The 15,956-nt window shown below is 38.3% G+C and overlaps 1 protein-coding gene across 18 annotated transcripts in view; it reads right to left on the bottom strand.

Moving 5' to 3' along the window:
* SYTL2 (synaptotagmin like 2) overlaps positions 1-15,956 on the bottom strand; it is a 153,850-nt gene that overhangs the window by 10,835 nt on the left and 127,059 nt on the right. For 7 of the 18 annotated variants that reach the window (XM_047877297.1, XM_047877305.1, XM_047877307.1 and 4 more), the window contains 7 exons: positions 14,466-14,567; positions 12,445-12,498; positions 11,152-11,199; positions 7,874-7,968; positions 4,685-4,804; positions 3,224-3,393; positions 2,008-2,110 (listed from right to left, as the gene is read on the bottom strand). In XM_047877297.1, coding sequence (XP_047733253.1) covers positions 2,008-2,110; positions 3,224-3,393; positions 4,685-4,804; positions 7,874-7,968; positions 11,152-11,199; positions 12,445-12,498; positions 14,466-14,567 — 692 coding nt within the window. Of the gene's footprint in view, positions 1-311; positions 1,257-2,007; positions 2,111-3,223; positions 3,394-4,684; positions 4,805-7,858; positions 7,969-11,151; positions 11,200-12,444; positions 12,499-14,465; positions 14,568-15,956 lie in introns of those variants that run through there. The other 11 variants (XM_047877301.1, XM_047877303.1, XM_047877309.1 and 8 more) reach the window with 6 other exon arrangements.

Below are 15,956 nucleotides of genomic sequence, written 5' to 3'. Positions count from 1 at the left end.
AGTATAGGGTTGAAGTAGTTGACCTAGAAACAGCTAGGGTATGGAGGTATATCACAGTCAAACTGTAATTAAAAACTGGCTACAGGGGCGCCTGGGTGGCGCAGTCGGTTAAGCGTCCGACTTCAGCCAGGTCACGATCTCGCGGTCCGTGAGTTCGAGCCCCGCGTCGGGCTCTGGGCTGATGGCTCAGAGCCTGGAGCCTGTTTCCGATTCTGTGTCTCCCTCTCTCTCTGCCCCTCCCCTGTTCATGCTCTGTCTCTCTCTGTCCCAAAAATAAATAAACGTTGAAAAAAAAAATTAAAAAAAAAAACTGGCTACAGAAAATCTATAAAAAATTGACCCATGGATGACTGAAAATTAATTTAATTCTGCTTCTTTCCTCAGAGGATAATCAAATAGTTGGACAGCCTTTCAGAAAAAGGGAATGAATGACACTTATTCTGTTTCCAGTTTCAAGTTATCATGACTAAGACAACATTATACAGTCTGGGGTAGGGGGAAATATGGGTATTTGAGGCAGGTATACTTTCTATTCATCTGTCTATCCATCTATCCTTCCAATAAACATTTTTTGAGTACCTATCCAGACACTGTATTGAGTCAACATGTGTTTAATACATACTAATCACTTTGCATATATTAATTCTTTTAATGTTCACACCTACTGAAGTGGTAGGTACTCTTATTGTCTCCCTTTGGCAGATATGAAGTACAGACAGGTTCAGTCATTTGCCCAAACTCACACAGTTGATAAATGGCACAGAGTTGGACCTTGCCCTCCTGGAACTCACAGTTTAATGGGAAAGCAGACAATGAGGCTAGTAGTTCAAGTGCTGAGTGTTAACAAAGCCTAATATAGAACAAGGTGACTGAGGCAGCAGACCGCAAGGTGGCCTGATGGGTTAAGGAGAGCCTCTCATAGGAAGAGGCATTTAAGGCTGTAGGAGGTAGTTAGGGATAGAATGTGGGAAAGAGCACTCTGGCCAGATGGAACAGGAAGTCCAGCAGTGTGAGAAAATGTAGTCAGTTCCTCCAAAGAACAGAAAGGAATCGGGGTGACCTGAACAAAGACTCTGAAATTGAAAAGAGGAGGCTGGAGCCTGGGTTGTGGAGGGACTGGTGACGTGTTAAGAAGGATGGACTTGCCGCTAAGGGTAATGGGAATCCTAAAAGATTTTAAGCAGAGAAATAACATGATCAGAATTATGCTCTTGGTAAATCATTTTTTACGATGCTCAATTCTATCAGTTGTGTATCTTTGAGCAATTTCCTTTGTTTCTCTAAGCTTCACCTGCTTCATCTGTGAGGTGCAGGCAGTATCGTCCTGGTGGCCTATGTAGAGAATGCATGACAGAACGCAAACAACATTCAAAGTGTATGGTCTCATGCAAGGCAGTTTGTCAGAAAATGTTTATTCCTTCCCTTTTTCTCTCCCTGTGACTGACTTCACTTGTAGAGATACTACCCAAGAAGAAGTGGCTATTTAGGGGCACCTGGGTGGCTCAGTTGGTTAAGCATTGGACTTTGGATCAGGTCATGATCTCAGTGAGTTGGAGCCCCGAGTTGGGCCCTGTGCTGACAGCTGAGAGCCTGGAGCCTGCTTTGGATTCTGTGTCTCCCGCTCTCTCTGCCCCTCCCCCGCTCACACTCTCTTTGTCCCTCTCTCTCAAAAATAAACACACATTAAAAAAATTTTAGGGGCGCCTGGGTGGCGCAGTCGGTTAAGCGTCCGACTTCAGCCAGGTCACGATCTCACGGTCTGGGAGTTCGAGCCCCGCGTCAGGCTCTGGGCTGATGGCTCGGAGCCTGGAGCCTGTTTCCGATTCTGTGTCTCCCTCTCTCTCTGCCCCTCCCCCGTTCATGCTCTGTCTCTCTCTGTCCCAAAAATAAATAAAAATGTGGAAAAAAAAAATTAAAAAAAAAAATTTAGACAACATGGCTATTTACACATAATCACAGTGACACATCATCATTTAGGATTTTCCTAGACAGAGAGTTCATAGATACCCGCAGTATCTCATTATACACAGGATTCAAGGTCTTCTTCACTACAAGTGTTTTCTTCTTGCCCATTTTGCCCTTGTCTGGTAACAGATAGGCCTTTACATATCTAAAGCGAGAAGCGGAAAGACAAGAAGGTCAGAGAAAATAAAAGTCATGTTTCTATCTCTACTTTGAAAAATGCATTGGTAATTGACAGAAATAATTCATGACACTCAGAAAAGTGATAAGTAAATGAATGTTCTCACTAATGTCTTTTATACTTAAACGTTTAAACACATTGCAGCAGAATTGATCATTTCATAATTGTTTTAAAAATTTTTAAAGGATATTTCCTGAACTCCTTTTTTCTTTGGCCTTATCTGATATGGAGGGTGGTGGGGGACAGACCTCTAATGTAGTGCTTAATTTTAGTGGCTTGTTTCCAGTTAAGAAAAGACTGGTGCTTACAGAATTTTTTTTTAAAAGTTTTGTTACTGCCTTTTGAAAACAAAAGTTACTCTTAGCACCAACCTAATGAAGCCACATTCAATGGGGGAAAAAGTATACTGGCCCCAATTGTTTTTATAATAAAAGCATGAAGAATTAGGCTTATGCCAGCAAAATAATTAAGAATCTGACTTCTGCATAAGGATAAGTGAGGAATGTACTCAATTTTTGCAAATAAACTGAAGTATCAATTAAGCCTCTGATTTAAAAGACGAGCTGGTAATTCCCCCTAAAGTTCTTCTGTAAAATACAAGTTAAATTTAGAATCTACCTCAGTCTAGAATCTTAACTGTTCCTGCACCACTGAACATTCTGAAGTATGCCCCTACATGTCCCTAACTTTAGAGAAGTTTGAAAGTCATGGGAACAGATTAGGGTTTAAGCCCTTATTCCCAGTTTTGCTGCTGACTCTCTGAATTTATGTAAATAGGTCACTTATCTTTTCTGGCCTTAATTTCCTTATCTGTTAAAAGAATGAATGGGACAAGATGGCCTCAAAGGTCCCTTCCAACTTGAAATATTTTGTGCTTCTCTGACATTTTTATAGTTTAATAACTTTGGCATATGAATTTATAAAGTAAATAAAACAGCACTTCCCCCAAACTTTTCTTGTCAAACATTTCTTTTTGATGCAGTCACACACATACCCTCCCTTCAATTTCTTTCTTTCTTGGCCAGTTTCTGCAAGATTACGAATAACTAAGAGAAAACAGTTACTTCAAATTGTACTTACGGGTCTGAGCGCTGTTTTTTAACATCTGCTGCTGCTAAGTCTTTACACTGGGCCACAAAGACATGCAACTCCTTCAATGAGTCCACATAGTCGATTGCAAACTGAATATTTCCTTTCACTTCCAGATTGCCAAAGTCTCCACAGTAAACGCTCATCACACTGCCGCTCACCTGAAAGCATCCGAAACACACAGTGTTTGTTTCTATCTCTTTCACAAATCCAATACAAGGATCATGAATATAATCTTTGCTTGCCATTATTTCTCTAGTTTGCACTTAAGGCAATTAATAAAATATGGCATAAAGACAGGCCAACACAGACAACCTGACGTAATATATGGCACAACTAGTGTGTAAAAAAAAAATGCCTCTAAAAGATACAGATGAAAAGTGAAATGCAAAGTTATTTAGATACTGGCTCATTTCAAAGCAGGGGGATTTTTATGGTGGGGGGCATTCAAAGTTCCAATTTTAGGCATGCTTAGTATTTAAGACATTAAAGAAAGAGGATGTGAGAAACCCCAGGCACACAAATCACAGTGACACATTGCTCTATCAAATTTCCAAGGCACTAAAAAGGAATTTTACTATGTTACTCATCCACTAAATCTAGGAAAATGCTTACTGGGCCATACGCCTTTAGAGGTCAGGAAGGGTAGAGAATGGATGATTGATGAAGGCAGTTGAAAGCCTTCCCAAGGCCAAACATTTGATTGTTATCAGCAGAAATTCAATTTAAACAGATTTTTTTTTTTTAAGTTTGAGAAATGGGAGGCTAGTAAGAATTTAAGTACAGCTTTATCATTTGATTAGCATACCTGGTGAGATATGTGCATGTTTATGTATATCAGAGAACTATTTGGTAAGTGTATGTGGATATATTTACATATATATATTTCTACACACATACTACATGCACAATGACTGATCTCACTTTATGAAAGAAGTTCTAGGTAAAGTCAAATTTTCTAAAGCCAACCTGAATACACTTAAGTAGATTTCCTTTTAAAACCCTGTTCTAAATCCTTCTGTAAGGCAAAGAAATCCTATTCTTTTATGTGAATCAGTACCTTTATTCATCAGGTTTGCTAAAAGAGAGATACAATTCTAAACCTGCAAAGAGAATATAAAACGTATCTAATATAAGCAGAACTTAACAATAGTTACCCCATTTGTTGCAGAGAAAAATGCAGCGGTTCATCTTGTTGGTAATTTAGTCTTATTTCTAAAGTACTTACATCCCAAAAAACATATTCATTTATAATGGATGTGAACTCTTTTTATGCTTAAAAGAAGAAAAACAAAGATTTAGCTAGCCAGAAGCTAATTGTGGGTTAGAGAAAAAGCTAGTGCCCTTGGAATCTGGGAATACAATGGGAGCCATTTTATAGTAAGAAGGAGCATGGCAGAGCAAGGTTCACAGAAGCAGAGAGATATTAACACGGAGCCTTTGTTTACATACAGAAGACAGGGACGTCATGCCAGAGGAGCTGCTAAGATTGGTTAAAGAGCTTGGGCTCTTCTTGTGTCTGCTGAGCTGGTAACTGCTTTCTGATGCTGTATCTGTTTCTCTGTCATCACTCTACAAAACATCATATAATATACACAAAATTTAAATTCAGGATGAGTGAAGATCAGAATCTCAATTTAGAAAAATATGATATCTCGGTATCCCAGGGATCTGTCAACATTTCTGAAGGTCAAAAGACACTCGTGCTAATCACCAGGGAATGGGATTCAGGATGAAATGGGTGGTCTATCTTGGATCTCACCTAAGGAGGAGAGCAGTGCTTTGCTACCAAAGCAACAAAGTGATTTTTTTTTTTTCACCTACAAGGTGGGCCCATAGTGCTACAGAAGGCAGCATTTCGTATATGTATTTAGGTTACTTGGGGAACTTTATTGATAGATATGAGAAGTTAACTTTACGCACACAGTAAAAGGTCTAAGACTTACTATCAAAACATAAAATGTCATGTGTAATTCCTCATTATTAACATAGCCTGTCTTCCCTAAAATTCAAATCTTTTACTTGAGACACTATTAAACTAGAAAAATAAATGCTAGTTTGATCTGTTTCAACTAGAACTTATATATATACATATTTAAGAATTCTAAACCACCTCTTATGTATTTTCATAGTGCTATTGTGCTTAGCTTTTTATTGCTATAGGGAAGTATATATTAAATTACATTTATTAACATGTATTAAATTCTACCCACATTAGATTTTAACAATTTTTTTAAAGTATTATTTTAAATATGTCCCAGGAAATATTTACCTGGGTCAAGAAAAAAAAAGTGGCAATAATAAATTTTATTATATTCAGAGCTAAAGTTTATCAGACAGTACCTTTAAAAATTCATGATTCAGAATGTGTTCCTTTTGGGGTTAGAGAGTTTATGGAGCAGTTCAGTGGAGTTAGGGAAACATCTGTATGGAGTAGTTAGTTCATGCCAACATATTCTGGGGCCATGCAATTATGTATCAATATAACAGATGCCAATTCAAATGCAGAGTTAAGGAGTTAAAGAAAAACAAAATTTATGACTTATATGGATAAGAAAAAAATCCTCCCTCAAGGATTTAAAAACAACAACAACAAAACACCATACCTTTTAAATGTCTCTCTTGTCACACCCTCTCCCCACATGCTTACAGTCCATTTCCCTCTATTATAGCATGCACTATGGTCTACCTAGTATATCAGGTCACTAGTGAATTCATGAAGGATGGGATCCTGTCTTGTTGACCTGGAACACCAATTTTCACATAGCATGTACTCAACAAATGTGACTGATGTTAAACTAAGCCTCAAAGGGATAATGGACAAAGGCACAAGGCCTGGTTTCATGTCCACTTCCTTTAACATTTAGTCTGACCCATGTGCTTTGAAAGACAAAATTATACAGCTTAATTTGGCATCTCTGATGCACAAACTCAAATGACTTGGACTCTCCTTTGTGTGGAGCTATGAGGCAGCACATTAAAAGTGAAGGAGGAGCATGAAAAACCAGAACTGGTATCACTTGCCTCTTCAGTTATTATATAGCTTATTCATATGACCAACCAAGACCAAAGCCTGTTTACAAAGGTATAAAACCACAGGAACTCCATGAGGTGCCTACCAGTGGCTTCCAACTAATGATTTAGTTTCAAAGAATGAGTGATTCTTTTCAAAGGAACTATAATGTGGGCTGTTATGCATATGCAGGGGTGAATATTTGCAGATACAGTTCATCTAAGGCCCAAGAATAGACAAAGGGAAGGCCAGGAGGTCAGGCAAGAGATATGTAATTTATATGCTGTCTAGAACTTTCCTCATATTTCATCTACTAAGAGAATGCTTGAGGATAAAGCTTTTAATTTTACCATCAAAAATCAGACCCGAACTTCATATAGTAACAGTTAATGTTTACTGGGTATTCACTATGTGTCAGGCATGATGCCCTGTGTTTTCCCTCCATTATCTCACTGACTCCTCACAACCTAATCAGGTAGGTACTAGGAAACCAGACACAGGGAAAGTAAGAAACTTGCCCATAGTCACACAGCAAATTTGTAGCACAGCCAGAAGTAGGAGTGTCTGACTCCAAGCTCCTAACTACCTGGCTGCAAGAACATAGAATCTTTTATTTTTTTTGGGGGGGGGGGATTTTTAAGTTTTTATTTTAATTCTAGTTAACTTACAGTGTTATATTAGTTTCAGGTGTACAATATAGTGATTCAATAATTCCATACAACACCCAGTGCTCATCGTGACATGTGCACTCCTTAATCCCTATCACCTCTTTAACCCATCCCCCAACCCAGAACATGGAATCTTAAGTCAAAGGACCTAAGTTAAAGTCCTAGGTCTACTTTTTAGCAGCTGTTGGATTTGGGGAAAGTTATTTAATATCTCAGGCACTTTCCTGTTTTATGTACCTACCACATTTAGTTAGTGACAGTTAGATATCAGAATGAATATTAAGTGCCTGGTATTTACAAAGTATTCAGGGAATAGCAGATAATAGTCCTGTCCTGACCTGAGGCACTAGGCATAATGGCTAACTATGATAATCGGATCTGGGCTCCAGTCCTGGTTCAACCCTTTTCTAGATGATGTTATTTACCTCTCATGGTGTTTCCTGACCTGTAAAGTCTGGGGATAATGATGGTGCCCGCCTTCTAGGCTTGTTGGAGGAATAAATGAGATAATGTACACAAATTGTCTATGCCCAGGAGATATCCTTAAAGTCTGCTGTATAATTGTCACTCTATTACTTTACCAAATGCTTTCAAGCTAGTCATGCTACCCAGACTAAGCTTTCACAAATCAACTCTACTGTAAACTAAAGAGTGGTTATTTCACACCAATATATTTCTGTAGGGGTTTCTTATTTTGTACCCACTTTGAAACAAAAGTCATATTCCAAAATCAACGCAATTTGACTTCACCACCAAAATGAGTTGCCGTTTGAGTCAAATGAGACATGCCATGCCTCGTTCCAGGATCAACAACACTACCTTTATTGACAGGAAAGTTCATGGGTCAGTCCTGCTGACCTCTTTGGTCTCTGCCACAGCTGAATAAAAACACACCAACCTTGGCAGAACAAATTCACCGATTTGGTTCCATTTTTCTGAAAGTACAAAAGACAAACTTGCCTCATCTTGGAGAAATGCTGGAACAGACTTGCTCATCCTTTTGAGTTTGTCAGGGTGGGAAAACTGATTATCAGGTTGTGAAGGCACTGTGGAAACTAAACAGCAGCATTTCCATTCAAAATTATCCTTACAATTTTGGACAAACATAAAGCATAAGTTGAAAACACACTTTTCTTTCATCTATGAATGAGATATTTTTATAAAAAGGTTAAAGGCATAGTAGTTCACATGCACAGGATCCTAAGATAAGCAACATGCAGTTTTCATAAATTATATAGAGAGAACTAGTAAGGAGATGAACCAATTGAAAATAAGAATTTAAAAACTGCTCATTTTTATTAATCTGGAGCTGGAGTTGAATTATATTTATTAAAACATAGAGACATTGTAAATCAGTTTTAACTTATTTTTCACATCAGAGATTTGAACCACACGATGTGTGATTTATTGGTTCATCTCCTTGAGATGTATTTTTAAAACATGCTGCAGGCTGAAAAACTATTTCATTGGACAGCAAGGATCTCCGTACACAACTCAATCATAAAAGTGTCCTGGCTACTGAGCGTCTAAGAGAAGGCTTGTTTGTTGAGTGATTATGAGGATCACTTCTCTGATAGTGTTTCTCACTCAGAATTATGAAAGACTATGATTCCAAACTATTTTTTTAAACAAATTGTTTAGACTTATTATTTAGACACCTTAATTTAGATACCCTTTGATACAGTAAGTATATACGTGGAAGTCACAATGAGATGATGAATTTTATTCCTCATTTGTGTAATTCTAGTTAGAAACCTATTTCCTTCTTTAAGAATTAGTGTCTGGGGCACCTGGGTGGCTCAGGTGGTTAAGCATCCAATTCTTAATTTTGGCTCAGGTCATGATCTTGAAGTTTGTGAGTTCAAGCCCCCACATTGGACTCCATTCTGACAGTGAAGAGTCTGCTTGGGATTCTACCTGTCTCTCCCTCTCTCTCTTTCCGTCTCTCTCTCTCTCCCTCTCTCTCTCCCTGGCCCCTTCTCTCTCATGCGTGCTCTCTCAAAAAATAAACTAAAAAAAAAAAAAAAAAAAAAAGAATTAGTGTCTAAGTTTTTCTTACAGTGAATCAGAGCTTGCATATTATATGAGTTAACATGTTTCAAGGCCCTTAGAATAGTGCCTGACACAGAGTATACTCTATATATAATTATTTGCTAAAAAAGTAAATATTGTCTGATAATCCTTAAATTACCTATTCGATGTGCTACAAATATACTGACTTGGTTTTAGCAGTGAAAGAGATACCAGGAAAATAGATAAAAATCAAATTATATTTCTATATATAACTCAAAAGGCTCAAATTCAGCCCTAAGCATTAGCTAAATTCATGTTTGGTTAAAAGAAATCTAATGAAGGAAAAATGAAAACTGAACTATATATATTAAATATTTTCTTATTCACATAGTTCTCATCTAGCCTTTGGCTCACAAATGTATCAAAACATATTTTACGGTGACTCATGAAATGATACCTTCTTTAATTGCTTCCCATTAAACAATAATATGTATGTGTGCATATTCAGGTGACTTACCCTGAAGTGGTGTAAGACTAGGTCCCGTGAGGGCACAGTACAGCCCAATGAGTACACAAAACTTATGTAATACTGCTTCCCATTATTTGCAAAATCTACATCTGCTCCTCAAATGTAGTCAGTTTTACATTTATTAGGCTTCAGTTATTTATGTTTTGATCATGTATTTCATTTTGTTTTTTGATAAGAATACAGTCTTCACTGGAGAAAAGCAATAGTCTCAGCCCAGACATTAAAGTCATCTTGGATAATATAAAATAAGAGAGAAATCAATACATCCAGAATTCAGCACATGACTAGCCTTCGTGGCTTGACCTAACTAAGCTGGGTCATGAATGAAGACACAGGTACATTCGCATATATGTCCATGTTACTGTTTTCACTCCTCCACTAACTGTTGAAAAAATGTAACAAGATAAAACAAGATGACCATACCTAAGTATCTGCCAGTTCAAAAGCAACTGGAGAAATCTCTTTACCCAACACCCCCAAGGGGTAGGAGTTTTGTTTCCTCTGCAGCAGCTGGACAGAGAACACGCACTAAGATCTGAAGCCTGGAGTGTCCTTTTGCCAGGTCATGTGCCAGAGCTCAACACCTTCCTCTCTGGCATGACCTTATGAGCAAAGTTTCAGATTTCAGACTAGATGTCACTGCCTTCTAGCATCAGCACTTTGTTTCTCTATCGAATGGCTCCTTCAGTTAGCTGCTGTTCTCATTAAGACTTATTAGCACATCCAGACTGTTGGCAAACTGTCAATAAAAATCTTGTAGACTCCTGAGGGCAGACATGTGTATCATTGTCTTCATACCTCCAGCACCTAGCATTATGAAACTGACTGAAAGCGAGAAGCTTAGAAGACACACGCATTATCTGCATCCTTTGCAAGGCCCCACAAACTCCCTTTGAATGTGCTATTTGTCCTTGAGACAGTAGTCAGAGTTAAGTACATCAATCTTAAGATTGAACAGAAAAGAGTAAATAATCATTACTTTTGATTCATGGTGGATATTAATTAGCTGATGGACATTAGCCACCACAAGTATACACTTACTTCTTAAAACTCAGATGTTCACTTGCTTTATATATTGAATATATACTGAGTCCAGTTTTGAACCCCAGAGCTTAAACCCTGGACATAATAAAATTTGCTTCCATAGATATGGAGAGAGGCATATACAACCATACCACATACTTGTAAAAGTACAATTCTTTCTTATGTCTAAATAACTCATAAATTGTGTCATGTCTACAGTCTTGTGTAAAGGCCACAAGAGATCCAATACTCAAGACCATATACTGCAACATAAAAGTCAAGTGATAAGACAAGGTGCCAACTTCATTTTAAGCCAAGACTCAAAGAGCAGAGAGATGTACAAAAGTATAACAATACTCAGCAATAACATACATGTATATATTTATATATAAAATACACACACACAAGTGTGTGTGTGTGTGTGTGTGTCTACATAAAAATTGTTTAAGTACATAACTCTTCCTCAGTGGAACCATGAATTAATCTTTCAACACTGACAGCAGTAAAATGTTTTTAACAAAATGCTTGCCAGAATGAAATAGTTTTATAAGCTGCAAGAGTTTAGTACCAATAATAAATACTGTGTTATTAATAGTGTTAGTTATTTCAGTATATTTAACACCATGTAAAGTGGCAACATTTAGTCATTTGTGAGAAAGATCCTGCTACTCACTTCCTTGTATGCATTCATTTGTATCTGGTTCCTGATCTGCTTTTTGATCTACTCAGAAGAGCAACATTGAGAATAAATACCATTTTAACAGAAGGATTAAAGAGACAAGAAAGTAAAGCTCAAATGTCAGTTTCACAACAGAGACTGAAGAATACATCTGATGGGTTTTTAGCTTGCTTTCATCTGATCCCCAGAGTAACTCTTCATTAGCCGCTTTAGGGTCTCCTGTTCAACTAAAAATCCAACATCCAGCACAGGAGATGCTTGGCATCTTTCCTCTAATTCACTGAGCCACACATAGCTTGGGAAATGCAAAGAGCACTGCACTAGGAGCAATGAAGCCGAGATTCTAGCTGCCACCTCCCTCCACTGACCAACCAGCTATAGGATCTTAGAAAGGCACCTAATTTCTCTGAGCTTTTCTTATCAGTAAAGGACCATGAAAATCCCCGCCCCGCCTACTTCCATGAAGTTGTTGTAAACATAAAATGAAAAAGACAAAACTATGACATAAAAGTAAGGAATGACCTTTGAGGAGCTCTGATGCTGCATTTTATATGGAAAACTCAGTTAATACACATATTTTTTATTATAGTAAAGGCAATTTAGAAAACACAATTCCAGTATACAAATGTAAACTATACATTTTCATAAATGCTGAGCTATAAAATATAAAGATCAGACTCATTTCCATCCCTTCCCCCCAAAGGCACTATTACCCTATGTATTTTATAACTGAACCCAGTAATAATCCATTGACAAAGTTCAAAATCTTCTGGCTCCTGAATATTCAGAACCAGTTAAATTTTACCTCAGTCTATATTTAGCTATTTAAATTACCCAAGGAGGATCCTGACTCTGGTTCTGGGACTCCTTCCTTTGAAGTTAAAGCTTTACCAGCTATGCCAGAGAGATCCAAATGCTGAGATGTGCGAATCCAATACAGGAATAACTTAACCCAGGAGCCCACCCGATGCTTCCTGCCCTCGCAAGGAGTTTTGCAAGTCAGAGTAGCAAAAATCAGCTCATACCAATAGAAATACAATTTCCTATTTATAGAAACCCTCGCTTGCCAAGGGTCTCTGATGAGATCCTCACAAAGGTATCACCAGCAGAAGCCTTGAGAATACAAATAGTTAGTATTAAATGCACCGAGTCAGAACCATTTTATAATAACTTAGGCACCATTCATCACATAGTGGCAAATGACGTTCTTCTATTTATCCAACAGCTGCGTCCCGGTGACTGCCCAAACCGCCCCAGACAGACATGCAAATACGTAAAGATATTTACCATCTTCAGCACTACGTACTAATTCTTCTGGCAGATTATCTACTTTTGCTTGATCTGTTCAGGAGAAATTAACAAATGGTTAACACGGCTGACCCTTGGCGAGAGAGAACAATGAGACTGTCCCTGGAAGCCCCCGGAGTTGGAAGCAATTAGTCAAGATGCAGTGAGGGGTGCAACCAAGATGTCTTCCCCAAAATACTTTCTCTTTAGATTAGCTACTTGAACCAGTGCCATAGCGGGAGCTCCCATTTCAGCCCCGATGCAGCTTACATCAGCACACTGCTGCACACGGACTCCCAAGGGTTAGTGGGTTAGCTAAGAGCAAGCAATCGGCCAGAGGCAGAAGAAAACACAGGGCTGCAACAGCCTCTCTATTCTTCTGGAAAGGGTAAGATGCTAGCCATGACTAACACCTTCTCAAACCCATGGTCATTAACAAATATTTCTGTGCATGCATCATCATTTGTGTAAGCCTCTGGGAGCCTTGCTTGGGAAGTCAACTGAAGAGATGTAACTGGGGACCAGCTGCTAAGTGGAATCTTGGCAGGCTAGTGTGAGAGTGGGTATCGGTATTTGGAAGGGAGCGTGCAGGAATACCCGTCAGCTGATGGTGATTTTTTTTTTTAACCCTACACATTCCTAAGTACTTTAAAGCTGCACCATGGAAATATCCCCATGCTTCACAGGCAAGAGGTTTGTCAAACTGGACAATTGTTGCTGAGTTTTTTGTTTTTGTTTTTGTTTTCAGGACCCATCGCCAACATCAGGAAGAACAATTAGGGCGGTCCAACAAAGGACTGGACTCCCTTTCTGTGGGAGCATTCAGGCGGATGTAGGGGGTTGGCCACCTGTTGAGGAGGCTTTATAGAAAATTCCTGCATGGTGGGGAGGAGTGTAAAATGGGTGACCTTCAAGGTCACTTCTAACCCCGAGATTCTAAGATCTCCAGTGGGGATAGAACTGCCTAAATTGGGAATACTGTCTTCAGAGTCCTGAGAATCTCTGATTTTCAGGAATTATTTAATGGATTTTTCCTTTTCCTTTTTAAATTCAGACTTTTTAGTTTCAATTGCAGGTGCCTAAAGCATATTCTAAACATGAGAATGGTCAACTTTCAATCATATGAGTTTGGCAGTGGTTAACTTTCATTCAATAAATTTTCTCATGACCCTCTGCACTCCCAGGGGTGCATCTTAGTTTAAAAACAATTAAGAACAAACCCCCTAGAAGTCATGATTTCTAAATTCGCTTGTGTGGCTCACAAGTCCCTATAGATATTATCCTTTATGTTAGTACTCAAGAAGTCCTTCACCAATTAAAGGAGCAGTTGGGGGGGGGGGGGGGGGCGGGAACAGTGTGCCTAAAGAATTGCAGGCCAGATAGTCTTTGGGCTTATAGTTCCAGTATCCAAAAGAAATATGTGAAAAGAAGGAATAAAAGAGGACAGTCCCTGAAGCTAGGGACTCATTCATCTCTATATCATGTAAAATTCATCAGACATCCATCACAGTCACATATAACATGGTCACTTCATGACTACTGTTAATTCTGAATCACAGTTCTGCTGCAGGACACTAAGCAATTTACTTTACCTCTATGAGCTTCATTTTCCTCATCTCTAAAATGGGAATAACAATTCATCCTCATAGGGTTGCTTATGCCAGTTAAATGAGATAATGCATGTGAAATGCTTAGCCAAGTCTTGGTACACAGTGCTTAGTAAATATTAGCTATTATTATTAGAACCACTAGCTACCCCAATCTTTTAAAACTCACTGTACTTGAATAAACACTCAAACTTGGATTCTTCAATTCAAGGAAACCTAGTGTCTAGTAACCAAACCTCATGCGCTATTTTAAAAGTTCCAGCCACTCTGCTCACTTTGGAAAGGTTATTCTCATCTGTTAACGCCCCCTTTAGGGGCTTCAGTGCACAACAAGCATGCAGTGAGGCCACAGAAGAGCACATAAGCATTTTTAAGCTCAGACTGGGGTATGAACAGTGGGGCAAATTTTCTCACTTGGTGAATCTGATGAAATGTCTTCTAGACTTTTGGAAGGCATTTTCCTAGTAGCACTCTTTTCCAAAGTTTTCAAGACAGGACTGGGTTCTTCTTCTGAACCTGTTACAAGACAAAATCGATGAACACTGCACAATACAAAAAACACCCAAACTCTTAAAAACCAGTGGAAATTGATATCATAGGTTGAAAGCAGGCATTATGTTATAAGCCTCTATACTTGTATTTACTCTATGAAGCACTTCTCAAAAAAAAAAAAAAAAAGAAAAAAGAAAAGAAAAATTTCTCCACTCTCTTGGTATGTCCTTTAAAAACCATTTCCCTGGTCAAGAAATATTTGCAAGCATAAATCATAAAGAAACAAGATTACCACATAAATAGAAGAGTGATCTCTTAGTCGTCTACACCTCTATTTTAGGCACATGATTTGTTCTGTGCCAGACTTTGAATCTTTCCACTTCACTTCCAGCTTTTGAAGACAACCACAAAGTGGTTTTAGGAGCATTAAAACAATTAGCTGAAAACCATAGAAGGCAGGATTCAGATGTTTAACATCTGTGTATAATCAGGTACACAGATGGGCGAATTCCCCAGATGAAGAATGTACGCTTTTTGGGTTTCATGAGGTAGTAAAGTTTCCAACAAAATGTTGGGAAATGACATGAAATAGTCAACTTTTTATGTAATTAAGTCAATTTAAAGTCGGGGAGGGAGGGGAGGTGGCTGTATCATGTACTAATACCTGTATTCATTTTTTAAAAAGGCATGTTAGGACCAAAAGAAAAAAAGAAAAAGGGCATAATCTCAAAATAAGAATAGTCCTTTAAATTAAATACATCTAATGTTATAAAAAAAATATCTCTAGATGGCTCTTAACTTTTTCATTTTGACAGTGAAAACTCCATCATGGATTAGCCCTGGTCTGAATATTGTCATTTATCACTGTTGTATTCTTAGTGCCTAGAACAGTGGCTGACAATAAGCACTTCAAAAATGTTTGCCAGGCACGCCTGGCTGGCTCAGTTGGAGAGCATGTGACTCTTGATATCAGGGTCGTGAGTTCAATTCCCACGTTGGATGTAGAGCCTACTTAAAAACAAAAAAATGTTTGCTAAATCACTGCATGATTTCATTAATGGGCCAATGAATTTGGGAAGCACTTCTCCACACAATACTTTCCTGAAACGCATCCCAGTTCTCCTCAGTGTTAACAGGCATTCTAGAGCAAATGGACTCTAAGATGAATTAGATATGAGATGCTCTGTGTTCAGATTTAAAGGTTTCTTACTACAGATCTTCTTACAGACTTTAATATGCTAATAACGTGCATAATTTCCCAGCATTTCCAAATGTATTTAATCATGGAAACTTTTTTTTTTTTTTTGGTAAGGAGTATACTGAGGTATTGGTTAAGAGCTCAGCCACATGTCAAACATGTTAAGTTGCTCACCCAAATTGTGGTGCTACTGTAGCCAGGTTCCTCCCTCTCCC

Source organism: Prionailurus viverrinus, chromosome D1 (assembly GCF_022837055.1).
Source record: "Prionailurus viverrinus isolate Anna chromosome D1, UM_Priviv_1.0, whole genome shotgun sequence".
NCBI classification, from domain to species: domain Eukaryota; kingdom Metazoa; phylum Chordata; class Mammalia; order Carnivora; family Felidae; genus Prionailurus; species Prionailurus viverrinus.
Note: the sequence above shows the minus strand (reverse complement) of the source record. Positions and strands in the feature narration are given on the sequence as shown.